At 46.0% G+C, this 25,993-nt stretch overlaps 1 protein-coding gene across 3 annotated transcripts in view; it reads left to right on the top strand.

Moving 5' to 3' along the window:
- The first annotated feature begins 1,217 nt into the window (after nt 1-1,217).
- LOC142489516 (septin-10-like) overlaps nt 1,218-25,993 on the top strand; it is an 85,531-nt gene continuing 60,755 nt past the window's right edge. The window contains exons 1-3 of one of the 3 annotated variants that reach the window (XM_075590443.1): nt 1,218-1,313; nt 14,419-14,478; nt 19,479-19,596. In XM_075590443.1, coding sequence (XP_075446558.1) covers nt 14,440-14,478; nt 19,479-19,596 — 157 coding nt within the window. In that variant the 5' untranslated portion in view covers nt 1,218-1,313; nt 14,419-14,439. Of the gene's footprint in view, nt 1,314-1,390; nt 1,484-3,800; nt 3,951-14,418; nt 14,479-19,478; nt 19,597-25,993 lie in introns of those variants that run through there. The other 2 variants (XM_075590442.1, XM_075590445.1) reach the window with 2 other exon arrangements.

Below are 25,993 nucleotides of genomic sequence, written 5' to 3'. Positions count from 1 at the left end.
TGTGCCTTGTTGTGCTGTTGTGTTGCAATGTGCCTTGTTGTGCTGTTGTGTGCAATGTGCCTTGTTGTGCTGTTGTGTGCAATGTGCCTTGTTGTGCTGTTGTGTGCAATGTGCCTTGTTGTGCTGTTGTGTGCAATGTGCCTTGTTGTGCTGTTGTGTTGCAATGTGCCTTGTTGTGTGCAATGTGCCTTGTTGTGCTGTTGTGCTGCAATGTGCCTTGTTGTGCTGTTGTGCTGCAATGTGCCTTGTTGTGCTGTTGTGCTGCAATGTGCCTTGTTGTGCTGTTGTGTTGCAATGTGCCTTGTTGTGTGCAATGTGCCTTGTTGTGCTGTTGTGCTGCAATGTGCCTTGTTGTGCTGTTGTGCTGCAATGTGCCTTGTTGTGCTGTTGTGCTGCAATGTGCCTTGTTGTGCTGCAATGTGCCTTGTTGTGCTGTTGTGTTGCAATGTGCCTTGTTGTGCTGTTGTGCTGCAATGTGCCTTGTTGTGCTGTTGTGTGCAATGTGCCTTGTTGTGCTGTTGTGTGCAATGTGCCTTGTTGTGCTGTTGTGCTGCAATGTGCCTTGTTGTGCTGTTGTGTTGCAATGTGCCTTGTTGTGCTGTTGTGCTGCAATGTGCCTTGTTGTGCTGTTGTGCTGCAATGTGCCTTGTTGTGCTGTTGTGCTGCAATGTGCCTTGTTGTGCTGTTGTGCTGCAATGTGCCTTGTTGTGCTGTTGTGTTGCAATGTGCCTTGTTGTGTGCAATGTGCCTTGTTGTGCTGTTGTGCTGCAATGTGCCTTGTTGTGCTGTTGTGCTGCAATGTGCCTTGTTGTGCTGTTGTGCTGCAATGTGCCTTGTTGTGCTGCAATGTGCCTTGTTGTGCTGTTGTGTTGCAATGTGCCTTGTTGTGCTGTTGTGCTGCAATGTGCCTTGTTGTGCTGTTGTGTGCAATGTGCCTTGTTGTGCTGTTGTGTGCAATGTGCCTTGTTGTGCTGTTGTGCTGCAATGTGCCTTGTGCTGTTGTGTTGCAATGTGCCTTGTTGTGCTGTTGTGCTGCAATGTGCCTTGTTGTGCTGTTGTGTTGCAATGTGCCTTGTTGTGCTGTTGTGTGCAATGTGCCTTGTTGTGCTGTTGTGTGCAATGTGCCTTGTTGTGCTGTTGTGTGCAATGTGCCTTGTTGTGCTGTTGTGTGCAATGTGCCTTGTTGTGCTGTTGTTTCCTGGGCACGTTCCATGGCAGTTGGAGAGATAATCTGCAGATTGTGAGATTGGTTGTGTTGTTGTTCATGTGTATAGTTACACTGACTAGCTGTGGTCAGCGTGTTGTGCAGTACGGTAAGTTGGTTGTGATTGTGTATGTGCAGGGCGCTGGGAGAGGGTGTGTCCGGGGCGGGGCTGTGTGTCAGGGGCGGAGTTGTGTTTCTGGGGCGGAGTTGTGTGTCTGGGGTTGTGTCTCTTGCTGTACAAAAGTTATGGACGCCTCGCCTGAGCTCCCCCGGCATCTGGTGAGACACAACTTTGTGTTTAGTATTTGTGTGTGTATATATATATATATATGTGTGTGTGTTTGTGTGTACACGTACTTGTGTGTATACAAAGGTGTCACGGTCGCACATGTACACGTCCTCACGTCCTGTTGAGCCATGTGTGTGTGTGTGCAGGAGTTAGTTGTGTTCTGTGACTCAAGTGACAAACTGAGATAAAAAGTGCTGAGAAGGACACACAAAAAAGGGGGGGGGGCGGAGAGTCAGTACCACATATTCACCATATTAGGGACACACAAGGGGTCTGTCTGACACACACAGCATGAGGGGCACAGACATGGGTCTGTCTGACACACACAGCATGAGGGGCACAGACATGGGGCAGTGTCACACCCAGCATGAGGGGCACAGACATGGGGCAGTGTCACACCCAGCATGAGGGGCACAGAGATGCGACAGTGTCACACCCAGTATGAGGGGCACAGAGATGGGTCAGTGTCACACCCAGCATGAGGGGCACAGACATGGGTCAGTGTCACACCCAGCATGAGGGGCACAGACATGGGTCAGTGTCACACCCAGCATGAGGGGCACAGACATGGGGCAGTGTCACACCCAGCATGAGGGGCACAGACATGGGTCAGTGTCACACCCAGGATGATGGGCACAGACATGGGGCAGTGTCACACCCAGTATGAGGGGCACAGAGATGGGGCAGTGTCACACCCAGTATGAGGGGCACAGAGATGGGGCAGTGTCACACCCAGTATGAGGGGCACAGAGATGGGGCAGTGTCACACCCAGCATGAGGGGCACAGAGATGCGACAGTGTCACACCCAGTATGAGGGGCACAGAGATGGGACATGCAGCAGACACAGCCAGTCTCTGTGCTCTCTTGCCTGGGGCCTTTCCTTTTTCACAACTAAGTTCCATTCATTGTGCTTGCTCTGAATTTCACAGCCCAATTTGTACATGTCCATAGTTTGGGAAGACTGTGTGCACTATTGCTTCATATGTGTTCTGCTCAAACTACCCCCCCTACTAATAGTGTATGCTCAATAAGCTGGGGCTTACTGATCTCAGTTTTATCGACTGATTTCACCCAAAAGTCATGTCATGCCTACCTTGATAAATCCATAGCTGTATTTTCCCTAGCTGAATTATAGCTTTGATAAATCAATGTGTTGTTTTCCATTTCAAAAAAGCCCATTTTTGATGGTTCTTCAGAGCATTTTATTGCACATCCCAGTGCCACTTATAAAAAGCAGCAGATTCTAGGATGTGTTCAATGGATTTCCTTATTCAGTGCGTTTTCTACCCAGTTGTTTTAACGTAGAATCCACATACATACCTTTTCATCTTTAGTTTGCAGTAAAATGTTAGAAAATGAGTTGGTAACTATGTATACCAGATGAGCACATCTGCATGATTACCAACACAGGGCGTGGAAATAAAACAAACGTTTTCATTCACTTCAGGGCTAGTGTGGTATCTGCAATACATTGCTGGTCCTGCAACAACTCCACAGTGACATTTCATAAATTCAAATTTAAACTCTATATATACACACACACACACACACACACACACACACACACACACACACACACACACACACACACACACACACACACACACACACACACACACACACACACACACACACACACACACACACACACACACACACACACACACACATATACATACATCTACACACATATACATACATCTACACACATACAGACACAGGAGGTTGATGTATCCTACTTTAGTTCAGCAGGTCTGTTTCCTGTTTTGTTCGAAATGGGTTAGGTTTCTAGAATAAGCATAAATATGACAGGAAAATACATAGGTAATTTGATATGTAAATGGAACAAATTAGCCCAGTCTTTTGTGCAATAAATAGTTAGCAGATTATTACTTTCCTACAACATTATAACACAACACAAAGCAGTATATGTACTTGCATTTAGACTATCTTAACAAGAAACAGCAGAAATATACGGGCTTGTAACACTTCCGTTTTGGTAGTGTAAACCTTATAATATTTAGTTGTATTGGGCTTGAAGGATTGTGGGCCAGGTTTACTCAGCAGTGCTATTCTATAAGACTCCTTCAAGTGGTTGGTTATCACAAGTCATTTTTCAAATGCGGCTTTATCATGGTATATAGAAAATATTTTATCAAAGAAAATATACATTTCTTGAATATTGTCCCTAGTTTTTCTTACTGGCTTGTATTGTGTGTTGTCCTCCTGGGGCATATAATAAAACACTTGTCTGTATTGGCAGGCATACATAAATTAGCATGCTATTTCTATTCATTGCAGCAGTACATAACTGCATTGTGACTGTGAGAGCTCTCCGTCTGTACAGTCATTTTTTCTGTAACAGCGGTGGACACTTCCCCAGACTCCTTTTTGGTGCCAGTCTCCTCCTCCTGAGCACGGAGACCTTTGCTAGGTCTGGAGCAATTAATATTATGGTGAGAATGGCATATAGGCTGTATTGATGCATGCATTTCACCCAGATGATTTATAGGTGTAAAGTAAAGCTCAATGTGATAGCCATTAAAGTAGATTGGCAACTGTATTTGTATTTAAATGTTTATTTAAAAAGGCCTGCAGTAGAATACATGTATTCACATGGCGACTTCTGCTGTTTATTCTTGTTCTACACCACCAGGCAGAACAAAGCGGTTTTCCATCCAGACTTCAAAGATACTTCTCATATAAACTGTTGTGCTTTATGACTTGTGTTGTGCTGTGTGACATGTGTTGTGCTACCTGACTTGTGTTGTGTTGTGTGACTTGTGTTGTGCTGTGTGACTTGTGCTGTGTGACTTTTGTTGTGCTACCTTACTTGTGTTGTGCTATCTGACTTGTGTTGCGCTGTGTGACTTGTGTTGTGCTGTGTGACTTGTGTTTTGCTATCTGACTTGTGTTGTGCTACCTGACTTGTGTTGTGCTATCTGACTTGTGTTGCGCTGTGTGACTTGTGTTGCGCTGTGTGACTTGTGTTGCGCTGTGTGACTTGTGTTGTGCTATCTGACTTGTGTAGCGCTGTGTAACTTGTGTTGTGCTATCTGACTTGTGTTGCGCTGTGTGACTTGTATTGTGCTATCTGACTTGTGTTGCGCTATCTGACTTGTGTTGCGCTATCTGACTTGTGTTGCGCTATCTGACTTGTGTTGCGCTATCTGACTTGTGTTGCGCTATCTGACTTGTGTTGCGCTATCTGACTTGTGTTGCGCTATCTGACTTGTGTTGCGCTAGCAGCTGCATCCTAATGCACTTTGATTGCTTAGAATAATGCCAGTATGTAATTTGTAATGTGACCGATGTAACTACGCTCAGCAAAAGTAATTACACCTTGAAAAGGCATTTAAGAGAAGCTAAATCATGTTTAAACAAACCAGAGTACACGTGCTTCCGCCATCAACAGCATATAAACAGAAGTAACTGCTGTTTTAACAATAGAAAAGGGGTTTGAAATGTTTCTTTGTCATATATCACCATAAAGCACCAATCCCCGTTTTTTAAGTACAGCATATACATTTTTTTCTATTTCCCAGAACCCCCTGGGATCCCCTGGTTTCCGAGATATTTTTGTGTGTGCCAGGTGTGGACACAAAACAAGTACAGTAACAACAGAACGCTGTCTATTGGCCGAAGAAGTAAATCTGTCTGCAGCTGCCATTTTCTCTCCACCTGGAGACAAAAGAGACCTTGCTTGGTGGAAAAAATGACAAATATCTTGGAAACCGTGGGGCTCCCAGGAGTTCGGAGGACTGCTGATCAGCTCCAAGGGCATACCCAGGCTGCAGGGGAGAGTGGCTTGAACCGAAATTGTGCTTCAGTGATTAACAGTGATCCCGGGACCACAATGTCAGAATTCCTGCTATAGAATAATGCATGGAAGATGGGAAACTTTGAGGTGTGTTTTTCACTTCATTTAGAGTTAATGCCTAACTTTAGCCAGAACACTGTATAAACAAAACAGATAGGCCCCCACTCAGCTTCGTGTACATATACATGTACATGTACATATATGCATCAAAGGGAAACAGTGACCAAAAACCAAGAACCCCAGTGGGTTAGAGAAAAAGCACCTTAGATGGTGACAGCTACTAGAAAAATCAATGCGTTTATTATATGCAGAGGATAACTGTATCTCAAATACTAATATGATAAGACGGGCAGGATAGACATATAATACAGTACACACAGAAAGTGAAACCGTGCTATACAGAGGGGAAGATGTAAAACTGTGTAATTAAAATAGTCTCTAAACTAATTTTAATAATAAATGTTCGAAATAAATCACATTCATCAATTAAACATACTATGTTCATATGAAGCCGGGACAAGTTCAACTGCAGCTACAAAGTAGATCAGGGAAACTGCCAACTAATAATTGTCAGCTCCTAGATCCCAACAGTTAAATTAGCTGTTCTGTTTAATAAATAGTATTGCTTCATGTAAGGGGCTTTTTCCTCTACCCCACTGGGGCTCTTTGTTTTTGGTAACTTTAGCCAGTCAATACATGTGTATTTTTTATATATATTTTTAACCATGTATTTATCCCAAAATCAACGCATGACTGCAAACCCTTCTCACTGATTTTTCTGTTCGTCTCCCTAATTTGCAGTCAGCCTCACACATTTTTAGCAACAGCTGCCTCGTGGACTTCAATAGAGTCTCACTGGTAGAAGTAATACGTTTTCCATAAAAATCCTATTTTTTGTTGTTGTACAGAAACTTCAAATCTCACTACTTTGGGTCATTGGAGGTTGGCATCTCTGAAGTGGCACGTAGCAAAGCATGAGCATTTCATATATATAGGTTAGCGCACAACTACTCACATCAACTTGTATGTAGTGCACTTTAGAAGAGGCCGGCTGAGAACCAGATCCACAAAAGGGTGCTACGATTAAGCACACCTTTACCCCTATACATATGAATAGGAGTAAAGGTATGCTAAAGCTTAGCCCTCCTGTGTGGATCTGGGCCTGAATCCCTTATAGATAGTATGCTCATGCAGAAGCTGGCCATTTTATTCTCGACCTCTTTACTGCCATGAAGATCAACAAGGGTTTTTTGTACAATGAAGTAGAGATGCAGATTCCAATAACCTAAACCAGGGTGATTTGGGAGGGGGAGGGGGGGGGGGGGTTCATGGCCAAGAGACAGCATTTTGCTGGAAAAATCTGGACTATATTGAAGACTCCAGCATCATCAGTCTCCTAGGCTCAGTTGAAGTCTATTAAACACCTAATGCTAAAAGTAAGACACACAGAATAAGATGCATGACAAAACTGAAAACGTGGGTTAAATAGCTTGAAAACCCTCACTGATAACAAAGGAGTACAGTAGCTCTACTAGGACCTGACTATGCCAGCCAGTCCAGATGTTTACACTGGGATTGGGGTCTTAAAGCAGCAGTCCAAGCTGCCATGTATATATATAAAAATCCCCCTTTAATATTTGCATCAATACAATCCACACAATGATAAGTAATTAGCTAAGTTGCCAATCGATCTGTTCTCCTGTAGAACGCACTGGGACTGCAGCCTAAATCTGTCTCCGCGTCTCCCCTGCTGAAATCCCTCTCCTGTCTTTCTATCAAATCCCGCATCTCACACTCAATTCTCCTCCTCACTTTTAAAGCTTTACACTCTTCTGCTTGCTCCTCATTACATCTCAGCCCTAATTTCTCGTTATACACCATCCCGGCTCTTGTGTTCTGCTCAAGGATGTCTTCTTTCTACCCCCTTTGTATCTAAATCCCTCTCCCGCCTTAAACCTTTCTCACTGACTGCCCCACACCTCTGGAATGCCCTTCCCCTCAATACCCGACTAGCACCCTCTCTATCCACCTTTAAGACCCACCTTAAGACACACTTGCTTAAAGAAGCATATGAGTAGCACCGTGGCTAATACTTTACACATGATACATAAAGCTTGGCCCCCTGCAGACGCACTTACCAGAACTCCCTCCTACTGTCTCTGTACGTTCTTCCTACATACCAATTAGATTGTAAGCTCTTCAGAGCAGGGACTCCTTTTCCGAAATGTTACTTTTATGTTTGAAGCACTGATTCCCATGATCTGTTATTTGTATTATTTGTTATTTTTATGATTGTCACGTGTATTACTACTGTGAAGAGCTATGTACATTAAAGCTGCAGTTCAAGCTGCCGTTTAAAAAAAAAAAAAAAAAACATATTTATTTTTTTCCCTATTCAATATGTGCATCAATACAATTTGCACACTGACAAGTAATTAGCTAAGCTGCAGATCGATCTGTTCTCCTGTAATCGATCGCTTGCTCCGGGTTATTTAATTCAGTTCTTGCACAGCATTCTGGGCAATGTAGTCCTGGAATATGATTGACAGGGCAGTTACTAGATACAATTGGCGCACTGCTAGAGAGAGGGCAGGGCTCAAGAGCCAGAGCCGGTCAGAAGGGGAAGGGGGCTGTCACTTTGGAAATGCTTCCTACATTAGAAATATTAAAAAATGTCTTTAAAACATTTTTTTTTTAAATCCTACAAGTATTTTCTCATAGTACAGAACGGATTTAATAAAAATAAAAAAATAAACACATGCAGGGTATTGTTTTAACGTCTGCTTTAATGGCGCTATATACATACATACATACATACATAAAAAATGTCATTCAGAGTTGTTAAAAAAAATAAAAAAATGCTACAAGTATTTTCTCATGGTACAGAACTGATTTATTGATAAAAAAAACACACGGGTCGATCGACAACTCAGCATTTTTTTAAAAGAAATCAACGTGTTACAAGCCCAGCTTCCGTTATCTTCTTATTCATCGGATGTGAAAATCGATCAGTATAAAGCTATTATGGAGGAGTAATGTAAAGAACAATTACTAAGTGATGTTATTCAAATATAATGTATAACGTGTCTGGGAACCAAATATTATAGCTGCCTCCTTCCCACCCTAAATGTTTTTCTTATTTAACTTTACCTGAATTAAAAGCTCCCTTGGAGCAGGAAGCCCCAGTTCTCCTCTGGATCGGGAGATAATTGACCTGATTGTCCCATGGCTCCGGGCAATGTAATAATCTCTGAGTCAATGGATGAGTGAAATGTGACAAATCATTACATTTTCTTTACGTTACCTGCACAGAAGTTGCCGGCCGCCATTTTTATTTTTAATCGGGGAAGAACAGACGAAAGATTAGATGAAGCAGCAGTCTGCCGGTGGTAAAACTGGGGCAGTCCAGCTACAGGAGACACTATGGTCCATGTAACATGGGGAGGGGGGGAGAGGGGAGCAGCACTCAGTCCTGATATTACAGTACACAATATTGTTAGTTGAGTTAATAAGTTAAATCCCTGTTATTTTACTACCGTAACTGGTAGAATAACCCTAACCCCTTGGCACACGGTATGTAGCAGCCCTCGAGACAGAGAAGTGGCAAATAATATCAGTTTGAGTGTATTTAACAACGTACTGTACCGGCTGCGATAGCAACGTGTACTGTCGTTTTCATACATACCATGACTGTTTAATGTCATTTGTTATGGTAGAAAATATACACTGCCTCTAACAGCTCAACATAAGGGATGTTTAGGCATGGCTGAAGGGATTGTTAAGGCCAGAGACACTCCTTATTTCTGGAATTCCTTTCTGCAGTAATGCTTTCCATCTGTGCATTCACTGCGCTGCTTTGTTGTAATTGGTGACATAAGAATGTGGGCTGTTCCAGGCAGCTCAGCTCTGACTGCCCCAGCTTCCTCCCAAGGCCTCTGCCTTACTGTACTCGCTTTATAAAGATATAGCAACCCACAGCAAAGACTTCGTTCATGGGAGGTTACAGTCCTGCGGACGAAGGGTCTCATGCTGAAAAGTGACGCTGCATTCAAAATTCCTCTGAAAAGTAACATTTTCTTCTGACAGTTTTCGCAGGTAACTTGCAAGATGAAGGCAGATCAGAGGCGCCCGTTGAATTTCAGTGCAAAATCTGAAATGTGGAACTGCTTCACTACATGTAAAAACTGGCTGCTCATATTAGTTAAGAGCAAAGATGTGTGTGTGTGTGTGTATATATATATATATATATATATATATATATACTTGGAATGTTACGTGTTCCCATATATATATATATACACACACACACACACACACACACGTCACATTCCAAGTTGCACTGTTTTTGAGTAAACCCCTTGCCTGCTTTATTCAATGTAACATCGCCGGAAGAAGAGATCAGTGCATCTCGAAAACTCGCACAAATAAAAGCATTTTGTTAGCCACAGAACGGTATCGTCTAATCATTTATAGCCGGACATAGCTTCTTTAAGATGTTATGCAATTCCAAGGTAGGAATTTGGCAACCCAAAATACAAAAGAAATATATACTCATTACACACGAAGAAAATAAATAGGAAACACAATTCCATATATTTTAATATACTACTGCATGTTAGAACTGACCCTAGATCAATTTGAAAGGACATACTTGACTATTATTCTGTATTGGGTAAACGGTGTCAATCTGAGCTTTAGTACTATTAAAATAAGAATTTAAAGACAGGAGGGGGAAGGCCTATAATACTTTGTTACTCGACAGTTATGTAAGAACTGGCTTACAAATGAATAATCAATACTAAAACACTCTAGGTATAACCCAAGGCTATAAGTGGTAAAAAGAGGATAAATACCTACACACTATTACCAATCAAATTATAATAGCCAAAGCCACATGCGCTAAAATCCGATACAAATTAGCTTAACATTTTAATTAAAATTCCATAGCAGTATAAAGATATAAAAACACAAAATTGGGCACACACGTATATAAGATATATAAGTTCACAAAAAGTCATGGATATATTTATCTTGACTCCAAATGTAATAGTCGAATCCAGAGGATGCAGGTCTCTTCAGAAAGGAGACAAACTCCAAATTCTTCGAAAGGAATATAGAAAAAAATTCAAAAAAGAGTGCAAACCTCATAGTGTAGTGTTTAATAAAACATGACAAGAATAGAAGAATAACACTCACAGACGTCCGTACATCAGACAGCTTAACATACAGGGGCTAGTGGGCAGTGTTGTCAGCGTTGTTTGAGTGTCCCCGTCGCTGTGGGAGTCCCCGGACCTTCCGCACCATGTGTTGTGCGTCTTGACGTCACCACAGTCAGATGGACCAACTTCCATGGGTACTTCCGCCGACTCGCACAATCACTTCCTGGCTCACTTTGCCATTACCACACCATACTAGTCGCCCTCAAACACTACTGGGCAAAAGAAAACGACCCCTACACGTTTCGAGGAAACGTCTCTTCTTCATGAGATGAGTTCTCGTGTATATATGAAAAAACTACTAATCCACCCCTCCTTTGTGACGCTAAACCAAATAATGGAGACCACACAATGTTGGAAGAAAAGGTCACAGCTTTATTTTAACATCCGCTGTTAAAATCCTACCAGCCTGCCCGCCAGCCAAGTATGCTCCATGCAAAATGGGGGGGAGATCCTTGCCCAGACAGCCAGCAATTGGCCCGCTCCCTCCCCCCGCCCGTAGAATGTGCATGGGGGGGGAGATCCTTGCCCAGACAGCCAGCAATTGGCCCGCTCCCTCCCCCCGCCCAAAAGCACTGTAAAATGGGAGGGGGAGATCCTCATTCAGCCGATGTTGGGCTGCTTCCCTCCCCCTCCCGCCCCTAGGGTCAGCTTAGGCCCAGCCCTAAAGCTGGCACCCAGCCTTTTACCAGCTTTGATTGGGCATAGGCTGGCCCGGCCCTACAGCCGGCGCCTCCAGCCTGCCGCGCTATTCTAGGGGCTCCAGCTGACAGGCGGACCCTAAAGTCCTCACCCGTTCTCCGTCTTGTGAGCTTGGCTGGCGCGGCAGCTCCGCTGTGACGAGGAGACAAACTGCTCCTGTGTGATACAAATCATGTTAATATAACATTCCAACAGTTTAATACAATAGCCAAACATTAGGGATGGGTGAGTGGGAATTCCGTTAGCTCTGTCTCTCTCCCCTGGGGCCCCACTCTTTATACCCTCTCCCCCCTCCCCCTGCATGGGAGGGGACAAGCAGCCTTCCCACTCCGTGTGGGAAGGGGGAGGGGGGTTAGCCGACCCCCCCTACCAGCTCTCGCCAATCAGGACGTCGCAGCCCTTAAGGAGCCTACGACCCCATGCTGGGGCCTCTGCCTCTTCAATAGATGAATTTGGAAAAATTCCAAATTCTTTTCAGCGTTATGAACCAATGGTGGAATATGTGGTGATGGTCTTGGTATAGGATAGTCATAGAATAACTCCAGGATCTTTCAAATATGAAAAAGATCAAAGATAAAATGCCAATATAGCAGAATTCTGTAAATCACTTTATATAAGCAGGAAGGAATAAAATCAATGTACTGTACTTACAAATTTTACATTGATAAAGAGCGTAATGATTAATTACATAATGTGAGACTTTAATGTTAACACTATATATTTTAATGGTTTTGTGTAATATTGAGGCTTTTGAGTCCTCTATGATGTAGACTAATGGGAGCAGCCAAGCTACAGATCACCATGGCAATGTTATGTCACAGTTGCCATGGGTTACCAAATGGCATTTAAACAGTGGGAAGTTCCATGAAGAACTACACCCCCTGACAAAGGGAAGATGTTTCCTCGAAACGCGGTTCAGGGCGACTGGTATGGTGCGGTGACGGCAAAGCGAGCGAGGAAGTGATTGTGCGAGGAGGCAGAAGTACTCCCTGTAACTTGGTCCACCTGACTGTGGTGACGTCAAGACGCACAGCACGTGTTGCGGAATGATCAGGGTTTCCCACAGTGATGGTGGACTCAAGGGACGCTCAGACAATGCTGATAACACTGCCCACTAGCCCCTGTATTTTAAGCTGTCTGATTTATGGACGTCTGTGAGTGTGATTCTTCTATTTTTGTCATTTAAAAAAAAAAAATTAAATACTAAACTATGAGGTTTGTGCTCTTTTTCACACTTTTTCTATAACACGTTGTTACTCACCTATTCTATATTTTGAGCTATGAATTTCCAGGTGCATGGCCTGTACAGTCATGTTCCAGATTGTGGAGGTCATTTCAATATTTACAATTGACAGGATTGGCAAAATGTTCCCTGACAAGGAAGTCTGGCCAACAGATAGAGGCAGTGTCATTGTGTGTGTGTATATATATATATATCTGGTGAAATGCTTATGTATTCCAAGCACCAGGTGCATCTAAAAATGTCCGCACCACAGACTGGTAGCCATGCTTAGGACAAGCACACCACAGAGAGACTGTCCCTAGCCTCCATCTGTTCTGTCATTTCTCTTGTACTGATGGATAATGTGTGGTGCAGGCCTCTCTGACAGGAAATAAATGGCCACTGCTTGGGATTTTATCTCGCCAAACGTCTCCCCCTCCTCCTTTGCTGGCAGTAGGACATTCCTTACTTGTTTTCCCTCCCCCATCTCTAACTTTAAATCTGGCTTCCTGTCTATATGAGTCACTGGGAAAATCACACCACTGGACATACGATACCTGTTTGTTTGCTGACTATTGTGTTCCACCTGCAGGTAGAGTTTGTTGTATTCAAGAGATCAGATAAAAACGAAGCAGTTGTGTACTATGCGTGAGCAGTATCTGACCATACTGTAATGTCTATAGACAAAATGCGCTTAGCTGGGACAGTAAAACACGAAGCCATTTTACCGGTGTTTGAATCCACTATTCCATGTCTTATGCATTGAATGGGTCCTGTGTGACTCATTCCGTTTTGTGTTTGACGCAATGTTTTATGGGACATATGGCACAGCACAGTATGTGAGTGTGCACTGCCTGTTTCTGTGCTCTGCCAGACTAGAGCACATTTGCCGATGTCTGTACAATTTCAGGAGAAGCCCAGCGCAATAAGAAAATATACACGGTGTGCTTGTAAAATGTAAGTTGGCTACTAAATAAAATGAAAGATGAATTTCTACCTTATCTCTAGCCAAACACAAATCTTGAGCCACCCTCGTCATCATACACATTGCTGGTGTTGTTTTATGCCTTACGCATGGGTGAACGTTAACAAATGAGCTATTCTGCATTCTGTAATCGTGATGATTTTTGAACAGGAGATATTCAAATTCTGTGTTCATTTCAATTTATTAGAAAAAAAAAAAAATACATATTCCATATAATTCACAGATAAACTGCATTCACCCCTTGTCCCTCTGTCCACCTCTCAGGCTGCTGTGAGGGACAGACAGTAAAATGATTAGATAGGTTCCATGAATCCCACGTTACAGATGCAGCTGCTGTTATCTGAACATTTCACGGAGCCGTTTTCGTGAACTCTGCTGTATTCCACGCGGCATTCACTCGGTATTCTTCCACGAACGCTGCCGGAAATGCCGCCAATCACACCAGTCACACCTATCCCAATCCAGCAATGTACCGGCACCGGCTTGCAATAACGGTCCGACCGTCGGTGAAAACCTGGTGAACGGCAATCCTTGCTACATGGCAGACAACGCTAAACTTTTCTACACCTGATAAAAACACTAGTAAAAACGCGTCTTAATGCGGGAAAGTTTGAAGAAATGCGGCACGACCTGGGTATGCCCAGGAATACAACTCGTGAAATGTTCGGATAACGGCTGCTGCATCTGTATCAGGTTGGTGGATGAGGACAGCAGTTGTAATGAATCTCTAGCATGCGCTAAAAAAATAAAATAATTGACCTTGGCTACGTGACATTCGTGGCTTCACTACACGTTGCCGAGGCTTGTGAAAAGGACAGTTTAGTTAGCAGCATTTTAGTGACCTAAAATGACAAGGTACACCAACTCTGTAATGTGAACTTCAAATAAAATAGGGACCTGACAGTAGGAATAGTATTTGCAGATCATGGTACTAGTTTCGACATGAGTTAATGAATTGTATTCTTTTTTTGTTGCTTAGGTTCCCCAATCAAATCTTGGAATGAGATCTCCTCAGAGCCCCACACGTGAGACTGGAAAAGTAAGGATACTCAGTGTTTGTCCCCACAGGGTGTAGTGACTGTGCACCTGGCATAGTGTAAGGATACTCAGTGTTTGTCCCCACAGGGTGTAGTGACTGTGCACCTGGCATAGTGTAAGGATAATTGGTGTTTGTCCCCACAGGGTGTAGTGACTGTGCACCTGGCATAGTGTAAGGATACTCGGTGTTTGTCCCCACAGGGTGTAGTGACTGTGCACCTGGCATAGTGTAAGGATAATTGGTGTTTGTCCCCACAGGGTGTAGTGACTGTGCACCTGGCATAGTGTAAGGATACTCGGTGTTTGTCCCCACAGGGTGTAGTGACTGTGCACCTGGCATAGTGTAAGGATAATTGGTGTTTGTCCCCACAGGGTGTAGTGACTGTGCACCTGGCATAGTGTAAGGATACTCGGTGTTTGTCCCCACAGGGTGTTGTTACTGTGCACCTGGCATAGTGTAAGGATACTCGGTGTTTGTCCCCACAGGGTGTAGTGACTGTGCACCTGGCATAGTGTAAGGATACTTGGTGTTTCTCCCCACAGGGTGTAGTGACTGTGCACCCGGCATAGTGTAAGGATAATTGGTGTTTGTCCCCACAGGGTGTAGTGACTGTGCACCCGGCATAGTGTAAGGATACTTGGTGTTTGTCCCCACAGGGTGTGGTGACTGTGCACCCGGCATAGTGTAAGGATACTTGGTGTTTGTCCCCACAGGGTGTAGTGACTGTGCACCCGGCATAGTGTAAGGATAATTGGTGTTTGTCCCCACAGGGTGTAGTGACTGTGCACCCGGCATAGTGTAAGGATAATTGGTGTTTGTCCCCACAGGGTGTAGTGACTGTGCACCCGGCATAGTGTAAGGATAATTGGTGTTTGTCCCCACAGGGTGTAGTGACTGTGCACCCGGCATAGTGTAAGGATACTCGGTGTTTGTCCCCACAGGGTGTGGTGACTGTGCACCTGGCATAGTGTAAGGATAATTGGTGTTTGTCCCCACAGGGTGTAGTGACTGTGCACCCGGCATAGTGTAAGGATAATTGGTGTTTGTCCCCACAGGGTGTAGTGACTGTGCACCCGGCATAGTGTAAGGATACTCGGTGTTTGTCCCCACAGGGTGTGGTGACTGTGCACCTGGCATAGTGTAAGGATAATTGGTGTTTGTCCCCACAGGGTGTAGTGACTGTGCACCCGGCATAGTGTAAGGATACTCGGTGTTTGTCCCCACAGGGTGTAGTGACTGTGCACCCGGCATAGTGTAAGGATAATTGGTGTTTGTCCCCACAGGGTGTAGTGACTGTGCATCCGGCATAGTGTAAGGATACTCGGTGTTTGTCCCCACAGGGTGTGCACCTGGCATAGTGTAAGGATACTCGGTGTTTCTCCCCACAGGGTGTAGTGACTGTGCACCTGGCGTAGTGTAAGGATACTCTGTGTTTGTCCCCACAGGGTGTAGTGACTGTGCACCTGGCATAGGGTAAGGATACTCGGTGTTTGTCCCCACAGGGTGTAGTGACTGTGCACCTGGCATAGTGTAAGGATACTCGGTGTTTGTCCCCACAGGGTGTAGTGACTGTGCACCCGGCATAGTGTAAGGATACTTGGTGTTTCTCCCCACAGGGTGTAGTGACTGTGCACCCGGCATAGTGTAAGGATACTCTGTGTTTGTCCCCACAGGGTGCAGTGACTGTGCACCCGGCATAGTGTAAGGATACTCGGTGTTTGTCCCCACAGGGTGTAGTGACTGTGCACCCGGCATAGTGTAAGGATACTTGGTGTTTGTCCCCACAGGGTGTAGTGACTGTGCACCCGGCATAGTGTAAGGATACTCGGTGTTTGTGCACACAGGGTGTAGTGACTGTGCACCTGGCATAGTGTAAGGATACTCGGTGTTTGTGCACACAGGGTGTGGTGACTGTGCACCTGGCATAGTGTAAGGATAATTGGTGTTTGTCCCCACAGGGTGTAGTGACTGTGCACCTGGCATAGTGTAAGGATACTCGGTGTTTGTCCCCACAGGGTGTTGTTACTGTGCACCTGGCATAGTGTAAGGATACTCGGTGTTTGTCCCCACAGGGTGTTGTTACTGTGCACCTGGCATAGTGTAAGGATACTCGGTGTTTGTCCCCACAGGGTGTAGTGACTGTGCACCTGGCATAGTGTAAGGATACTCGGTGTTTGTCCCCACAGGGTGTTGTTACTGTGCACCTGGCATAGTGTAAGGATACTTGGTGTTTCTCCCCACAGGGTGTAGTGACTGTGCACCCGGCATAGTGTAAGGATAATTGGTGTTTGTCCCCACAGGGTGTAGTGACTGTGCACCCGGCATAGTGTAAGGATACTTGGTGTTTGTCCCCACAGGGTGTGGTGACTGTGCACCCGGCATAGTGTAAGGATACTTGGTGTTTGTCCCCACAGGGTGTAGTGACTGTGCACCCGGCATAGTGTAAGGATAATTGGTGTTTGTCCCCACAGGGTGTAGTGACTGTGCACCCGGCATAGTGTAAGGATAATTGGTGTTTGTCTCCACAGGGTGTAGTGACTGTGCACCCGGCATAGTGTAAGGATACTCGGTGTTTGTCCCCACAGGGTGTGGTGACTGTGCACCCGGCATAGTGTAAGGATAATTGGTGTTTGTCCCCACAGGGTGTAGTGACTGTGCACCCGGCATAGTGTAAGGATACTCGGTGTTTGTCCCCACAGGGTGTGGTGACTGTGCACCTGGCATAGTGTAAGGATAATTGGTGTTTGTCCCCACAGGGTGTAGTGACTGTGCACCCGGCATAGTGTAAGGATACTCGGTGTTTGTCCCCACAGGGTGTAGTGACTGTGCACCCGGCATAGTGTAAGGATAATTGGTGTTTGTCCCCACAGGGTGTAGTGACTGTGCACCCGGCATAGTGTAAGGATACTCGGTGTTTGTCCCCACAGGGTGTGCACCTGGCATAGTGTAAGGATACTCGGTGTTTCTCCCCACAGGGTGTAGTGACTGTGCACCTGGCGTAGTGTAAGGATACTCTGTGTTTGTCCCCACAGGGTGTAGTGACTGTGCACCTGGCATAGGGTAAGGATACTCGGTGTTTGTCCCCACAGGGTGTAGTGACTGTGCACCTGGCATAGTGTAAGGATACTCGGTGTTTGTCCCCACAGGGTGTAGTGACTGTGCACCCGGCATAGTGTAAGGATACTTGGTGTTTCTCCCCACAGGGTGTAGTGACTGTGCACCCGGCATAGTGTAAGGATACTCTGTGTTTGTCCCCACAGGGTGCAGTGACTGTGCACCCGGCATAGTGTAAGGATACTCGGTGTTTGTCCCCACAGGGTGTAGTGACTGTGCACCCGGCATAGTGTAAGGATACTTGGTGTTTGTCCCCACAGGGTGTAGTGACTGTGCACCTGGCATAGTGTAAGGATACTCGGTGTTTGTGCACACAGGGTGTGGTGACTGTGCACCTGGCATAGTGTAAGGATACTCGGTGTTTGTCCCCACAGGGTGTGGTGACTGTGCACCTGGCATAGTGTAAGGATACTCGGTGTTTGTCCCCACAGGGTGTAGTGATTGTGCACCTGGCATAGTGTAAGGATACTCGGTGTTTGTCCCCACAGGGTGTAGTGATTGTGCACCTGGCATAGTGTAAGGATACTCGGTGTTTGTCCCCACAGGGTGTAGTGATTGTGCACCCGGCATAGGGTAAGGATACTCGGTGTTTGTCCCCACAGGGTGTAGTGATTGTGCACCTGGCATAGGGTAAGGGCTTCAGCACTCATAATTAGAAAAGAAAAAACAACATTTGTTGCCTTTTTCGGGGCACCTATATTGTGAGGAAGTAAAAAAACTGTTATTGTATTTTTCTTGTGTGCTGACAACATATTCCACAGCGCAGTACAATGAGGAGAGAGGAAAATAATATTGTATGGCAAAGGGATACATATATGCTAACCCTTTCAGTGCCAAAGAGCCGTGCTAACAGTTCCGCATCAGGTGACCGCTCCTCGGTAATGAGGTTTTTGTTCCGGGTGTTGGACCTGATGGGATGTGACGGGGAGGGGGCTCTCTCACTTCAGTGCAGCCCCTAAAAACTGAGCAGAGGCCAATGAAGTAATAAGGGCCCCTTGGGCACCAGTTTTCTTGGTGTCACTAGGGCACTGAAGAGGTTAATAGGAGCTTACAATGTAGAAGGACGGCAATGGAGACACATCAGGAAATGGTGCTAGTTATATTTCAAAGCTTCAGCATATTGAAGGGGGTCCTCTGCCAGGTGCAGACTGTAAGGGCTGTAATATCGTGCGCGCGCGTCAATGATAATTGCAGGGTATGACCCTGCAGTTGCTATACTTCAGACGCGCGCGCACGGCCGTGAGCTTTGGCGCGGCAGATCTGCTGCCGCGCTGCGAGCCAATCACAGCGCGGCCTGACGCTGTGACGTCAGCCATGACCCCTAGCTGCGCATGCCACCGCGTGCGCTATATTAACTAAACGCGCTTAGCACGTGCGCATTTAGTTAATATAGCGCACGCGGTGGTGTGTGCCGCTAGGTAGCGTGGCTCTGACATCACAGCGTCAGGCCGCGCTGTAATTGGCTCGCAGCGCTGCAGCAGCGCGAAAATACAAATTTCTTGTATTTTCCCAGATCTGCCGCGCCAACGCTCGCAGCCGTGTGTGCGCGCCTGTAGTATAACAACTGCAGGGTCATACCCTGCAATTATCATTGAGGCGCACGCTATATTATAGCCCTTAAGAAGACTCGGTGAGTTACAGCAAAAGTGAAATAATGATTATAAATCAAGAGGAAAGCTTTTCCCAGAACTACAGTCGTTGTTCTTGTCCCAGACAGTTTACACTCTAAATTTGGAGATAAAGTAACTAGCCCGAGGTCACATGGAGCGATAACCCTGGGATTTGAACTGGGCCCCATTCAAAGGCAATAACATGGTCACTAAGATATGTGTGTGAGCATATATATGGTCTTTTATTCCCTGTTAACACTGTTTTCTCCCTCGCAGCACAGTGAAAATGTCCGTTCCTTACCTCTCTCTGGTCATGTCGGGTTTGACAGTTTACCCGACCAGCTTGTCCGCAGATCAATCCAACAGGGATTTTGTTTCAACATCCTTTGCATTGGTAAGAGGTGGTGGACACATTGTATACGTTGTATTTTACTATGTTATCATGTACTTTTGTCAATCGAACAAAGGGTATTAAGAAAACCATCTTTCAAGCTATAATCCCTGCTTCTATAGCGCTGATAAATATACTAGCAATATGCTTTCATATTATTTTTTCAGGAGTCATTTGAAAAGATTTTTGGGTGCGGATTCATTATACTCCAATATACATTGACGCAAATGACTGTTTGAGCCGCTTCAGAGTATATTGAATGAGCCCTTGTGTTTACATTTAATCAAATGACGACTCGTTATTTTGGAAATTAAAAAAATAATGTCTGCAAACCCCACGCCCCATATTTTCATTTTTCATCATGCTTAACAATTTGGAGTTTTGAAACACATACATGAGCTTAGTTATGTCAATCTGATCTTAATATTCCAATGTCGACATGCTTGGGCCATTTAAAGGTGCATTTCTGTACAGGTATCCCCTTGAAAATTATCATGCAGCAATCCCGGGTTCTAGTTTTTCTTTATCTTACCTGGACTCGGGGTCCCCTAACTATCCAGAATCCTCCAGTTCAGGAGATATTTGTAGGTTTTTTTGTGTGCCGGTTTTGCCACAAGAATAAATTACAAATACATTGACAGATTACAAACATGGCTGCAAGGGTCACCAATAGAATGACGCTGTGGCTTCTCTGGTGTTTGCCAGAGTGAGCCCTGACCCCGGCAGCCATATTGTTTTTCCAGTTTGCCCAATGGGCCCCTGGTGCTAGACAAAACTCCACTTCTCATTTTTTTGCCAGCTTTTGCACACACGCAATGTAATACAAATCTGTAATATTGACGATTTCAGCTTAGTAACAAACAGCCCAAAATAATGTGTAAGGATCCACTTACATCCTTCAAATACCCTGAAGGGTCGCAGTGTTTCTTCTAGTCAAAAGTCTAGATTTGAGTGAAAAATGGAGGTATCAAAAAAAATGTGCATATAAATAACAAAAAAAATGAGAAAAGAAAATATAGGACCCTTTCAGTGTGAGATGGGTAGGCAGATTATTGGAGATAAGGAAAAACCAGAGGTATTAAACAAATTCTTTGCCTCTATGTTTACCAGGGAAGAATCAAGTTCAATAGTGGTACCGCAGGAGGAAGCCACAACCTCTATATTAATGAACAATTGGTTAACTGAGGAAGAAGTTCATAAGCGGCTTGAAAAAATTTAAGTAAATAAGGCACCTGGCCCCAATGTCATATATCCAAGAGTTCTCAAGGAGTTAAGTTCAGTAATAGCCAAACCATTACATTTAATATTGAAGGACTCCATTTCCACAGGCACAGTACCACAAGATTGGCGTAAAGCAGATGTGGTGCCTATATTTTAAAAGGTAGCTAGATCACAACCGGGGAATTACAGACCTGTAAGCCTGACTTCAATAGTGGGCAAACTACTTGAAGTTTTAATTAAGTAATAATCCCCAAAGAACAGGGCATTACTGGCCAATAATGCCCTGGCTGGATGAGTTGAAGGGCCGAGGCGAAGCCGAGGGACTTTAACCCAGGCAGGGCATTATTGGCCAGTAATGCCCTGTTCTGAGGGGATTATTACTATTATAGGCTAAATGTAGGCTTTTTTAATAAAAAATTGACACTTTTGTTATGATATATAACTCGGAACTACGGTGATGCGCCTGTGTAGGAAAAAGAAGTAAAGTAGCAAATGAGAGGGGTGAGAGGTGGGGGGGGGGGAGAAGAGAGGTGAGGGGGGGGAGAAGAGAGGTGAGGGGGCAAGGGGGGAGGAGAGACAAGGGTGGGGGAGAAGAGATAGGTGAGTGGGGATTGAGGGAGGTGGTGGAGGTGGGAAGCGAGGTGAGGGGGGAAGCGAGCGCGAGGAGAGAGGTGAGGGGGGTGGGAGGGGAGGGGGAGAGGTGACGGGGAGGGGGAGGTGTTGAGGGGGGAATGGGATGAGAAATGGGGGGGGTTAAGGGATGAGAAGTGGGGGGGAGAAGAGGGGAGGGGGAGAGGTGGGTTAAGTGGAGACTGGGAAGAGAAGTGGGGGGACAGTGATTTTAACTACAAACTAAAAAAAAAACAGATACAAATGACCTTAGCAAAAGCTATGCAAGTGGTGGAAGAAATATTACTTTGTTGCAAGTGACAAGGTTACTATTTGGGACCCACCAGCTTCTGACAGCAATTGCAGGGGGGGGGGGGGGGAGAGTGGAAACCTGCATGTGCTGTGTGTGAGAGTGCCTGCATGTGCTGTGTGAGAGAGCCTGCATGTGCTGTGTGAGAGTGCCTGCAAGTGCTGTGTGAGAGAGCCTGCATGTGCTGTGTGAGAGCCTGTGTGAGAGAGCCTGCATGTGCTGTGTGAGAGAGCCTGCATGTGCTGTGTGAGAGTCTGTGTGAGAGTGCCTGCATGTGCTGTGTGAGAGTGCCTGCATGTGCTGTGTGAGAGAGCCTGCATGTGCTGTGTGAGAGAGCCTGTGTGACAGAGTGAAGTCAACTCCTATCAGTTACGCCTGGGAGACATATGTCTGAGTGCTTCATCCAGCACTCATAAGGGTTAACTCAGGTGGAGGTTAGGAAATCAGAACTCTTTAGCTGACACCTGAGAGCCAGCAAGGTAGATAAGGATCATGTGACTGGCAGTAGCTGCCAGAGAGAGAGAGAGAGAAGCACACTGCTGCGTGAGCCCTTAGCCAGAGGGATTTCACCAAAGACTACTTCAACTAAAGTAAGGATTATTAATTTGCTTACTGACTGCTTAAAGTACCCTTAAGGTTTGGTTCTGGTTTAGCCAGCCAGCCTGCTAGATAGGTCTGCTGTGTTATTAGTCAGTTTTTCTCCCAAAGTGGAGCAGGATTTATTTTGTTAAAGGGACAGTGTACCCGCATGTTATGTTACTGTGGAGAAATAAAGCCATTGAACGTTTTTATTTATCCTGAAACTATACGTGTGGACTGTTCCCTGACCTCGGCTACAGGCCGTCCTGCCACAGGGGGTGTCAGAAGTGGGATATCGGACGGCCCCTGTATCTTAAGGGCCACACAAAAAAAAAAATGGAAAAAATGGAGAAATTTTTTTCTCAGTTCCTTGAGCAACAGCTCCAGCTAGCAGAGAAGCAAGCAGAGCGACAAGCCCAGCAAGATGAGCGACAAGCCCAGCAAGCTGAGCGACAAGCCCAGCAAGATGAGCAACAGGCCCGGCGAGAGGAAAAGCTACTCCAACTGCTGGTCGAAGGCCCAACCCCAGGCAGACCAGGGATTCCAAATAACCCAACGGTGATGCTGCCTAAAATGAAGCCAAATGAAGACCCAGAGGCATTTCTCCTCACTTTTGAAAGGGTAGCCACGGCCCACGGCTGGACAGTTGATCGCTGGGTAACGACTCTGGCTCCACTCCTCATAGGCAGCCTACCAGGCTCTTCCAGCGGACGAGGCCATGGACTATCAGAAACTAAAGGCTGCTATTCTGGATCGCCTAGGCCTCACGCCAGAGACCTACCGACAGCGGTTCCGGACAGTCAAATATACAAACCGAGACAGACCCGAGGTCGTAGCCCACCGCTTAGTAGACTTATGTACCAGGTGGATACAACCGGGAAAACATGACAAGGCAGAGATCCTTGAACAGTTTGTGCTCGAGCAGTTCATACAGATACTGCCCCCCACCTCCCGCTCCTGGGTAAAAAGACACGCTGCATTTTCCCTGGATTCAGCGGTCCGCTTGGTGGAAAACTTCCTGGGCGACGACACCCAACAGGATAGCTGGGAACGGCCGGTGCAAACACCAGTTGCTTCCGGTGATACTAGAGGTAGGAGAGCAGACAATCGAGGGGTCTACAACCCGCCAGCTCGGGAGATCCAGTCAACCCGATCGGAAGACCCTTTCCCATCTCGGAGGGTTCCTGGTACAAACTCCCGCAGAGACGCCCATCCTGGGTCCGAGGCCAGTGGATCACTCAAGGGAGGCCGCCACCCACAGTATTCCCCGAGAACCTGGACTCCTGTCACCCACCCGGTGGAGAGGATAACCCCACCAACCAGAAGGGAGGATCCCATCCAACAGCGGAGAGGTCCAAACAGCGAGCCCCGTCGAGAGCTTCCGCGGACGACCGAGTTTGCGGACTCAGGAGATGAGGAGATGGACTGTTCATATGGCAGAACCACTGCCACAGCTTGTCTCCGAGGGGACCACAATCCATGGTTAGTCCCAGCATCTCTGGAGGGGACAAAAGTAAACGCCATGCTGGACTCGGGCTCTGGAAAAACCCTGATACTAGAGGGCCTAATTCCAAGCAATAGACTATCTTATGACTCTCCTTGGAATATCGAGTGTATCCATGGGGATACAAAGAGATACCCGACGGCGAACGTTACACTGCGTATCCAGGATCAAGAGGCTAGCCTACTAGTGGGAGTTGCTCCTTGGCTACCTGCTCCTGTTCTACTTGGCCGAGACTGGCCCTACCTCGAAACATTGTTGGCCCCTACTCCTACGGAGCCTACTTCTCTGGTACCGGAGAAGCCCGGAGACTTGTTCCCTTTTCCCCCAGAGATTTTCCCCCGTAGACACCATGTCCCAAAGACACGTAAACAGAGACGTGCGGAAAAAGAGGACTGGTTAAGAAAGGCTGGGACTTTTGGTAACATTAGTCAGCCCAAAGGACTGCAGGTCATGGCCGGGGATGACCAGGGTGGGGAACAGATAGATACGGGAGTGTTGCCAGACCTGGATCTTCCTGACTTCCGTCAGAGGCAGAGGGAGGACCCAACTCTGGCTAGACAATATGAGAAGGTGGTACAGGTCAACAACAAGATAATAGATGAACAAGGTGTAAAAGTGTTTCCACATTTTAAACTGTTGAATGACATACTATATCGTGTGAATAAGGTTACACAAACAGGGGAGGTCATTCGACAGATGCTAGTCCCTAAAGGGTTGATTAAAACAGTGTTTACCCTAGCCCATACTCTCCCATGGGGTGGTCATTTCGGCAGAGATAAGACCACGGACCGCATCTCGTCCCGGTTTTACTGGCCAGGCATACATGGTGACATCATGAAACTATGTGAGACATGTCCTGAATGCCAGTTAACCAAAAAGGACAGAAGCCGGCTCCTTTGGTTCCTCTGCCCTTGGTAGCCGTCCCATTCGAGAGAATTGGGGTAGATCTGGTCGGACCTTTAGAACCCTCTGCGAAGGGACATAAATTTATACTCGTTGTTGTTGATTATGCCACCAGGATATCCTGAGGCCTTCCCTCTGAGATCAGCCACTGCTAAACAGGTTGCTCACAGGCTGTTAGAACTGTTTTCTAGGGTAGGACTTCCCCAAGTAATGTTAACTGACCAGGGAACAAATTTCATGGCAAAGTTAATGCAGGATGTCCTGAAGTTATTGGAGGTAAAATCCGTCCGGACCTCGGTCTACCATCCTCAGACTGATGGATTGGTAGAGAGGTTTAATCGTACTTTAAAAACTATGCCTTGGAAGTTTGTGTACACTGAAAAGCGAGCTTGGGATGAACTTCTCCTTTCCTGTTGTTTGCGGTACGAGAAGTTCCCCAATCATCCACAGGCTTCTCCCCGTTTGAGCTCCTATATGGACGCCAACCTCGGGGTATTCTCGACCTACTGAAGGAATCCTGGGAGGAGGAGCCCTCCCCCTCAAAGAATGCCCTTCAGTATGTCATAGACCTTAGAAACCGCCTAGACATGATAGGTCGGTTTGCGAAGGAAAACCTCAAATCTGCTCAAGAACGTCAAGAGAGGCAGTACAATAAAAATGCTCGCTTGAGGGCCTTCCAACCTGGGGACCAAGTGATGCTACTACTACCGACATCAGAGAGTAAACTCCTTGCGAAGTGGCAGGGTCCTTTCCAAGTTCTCTGCTGCACCGGGGAGGTGAACTATGAGATCTCTCAACCAGGGTCCAGGAAGGGTAAACAAATCTACCACGTGAACCTCCTGAAACCCTGGAAAACGATGAGATCGCTGTTCATTCACCCTCGGGAAGGAGAGACGGATTTGGGTCCAAAGCTTCCAAAGGGTAGTACGTACACTGACCATCAGGTTCCCATGGGAGAGCAGTTAACAACGGAACAAAGGTCAGACCTACTTGATGTATGTGACCAGTTCCCAGATGTTTTTTCTGAGTTGCCAGGGCAGACTGATTTAGTGTCCCATAGGATTGAGACAAAACCTGGCGTAAAAGTACGGTCCCGTCCCTATAGATTACCAGAGGGCCGAAAAGACCTGGTAGAGAGGGAGATAATAGACATGTTGGAATTGGGCGTGATCGAGGAGTCCCACAGCGAATGGTGTAGCCCTATCGTGTTGGTCCCTAAACCAGATGTGAAGGTGAGGTTTTGCGTGGATCTGCGAAAGGTAAATGCTGTATCC

This window comes from Ascaphus truei, chromosome 3 (genome assembly GCF_040206685.1).
Source record: "Ascaphus truei isolate aAscTru1 chromosome 3, aAscTru1.hap1, whole genome shotgun sequence".
NCBI classification, from domain to species: domain Eukaryota; kingdom Metazoa; phylum Chordata; class Amphibia; order Anura; family Ascaphidae; genus Ascaphus; species Ascaphus truei.
This window is presented reverse-complemented; position numbering and strand designations above follow the sequence as displayed.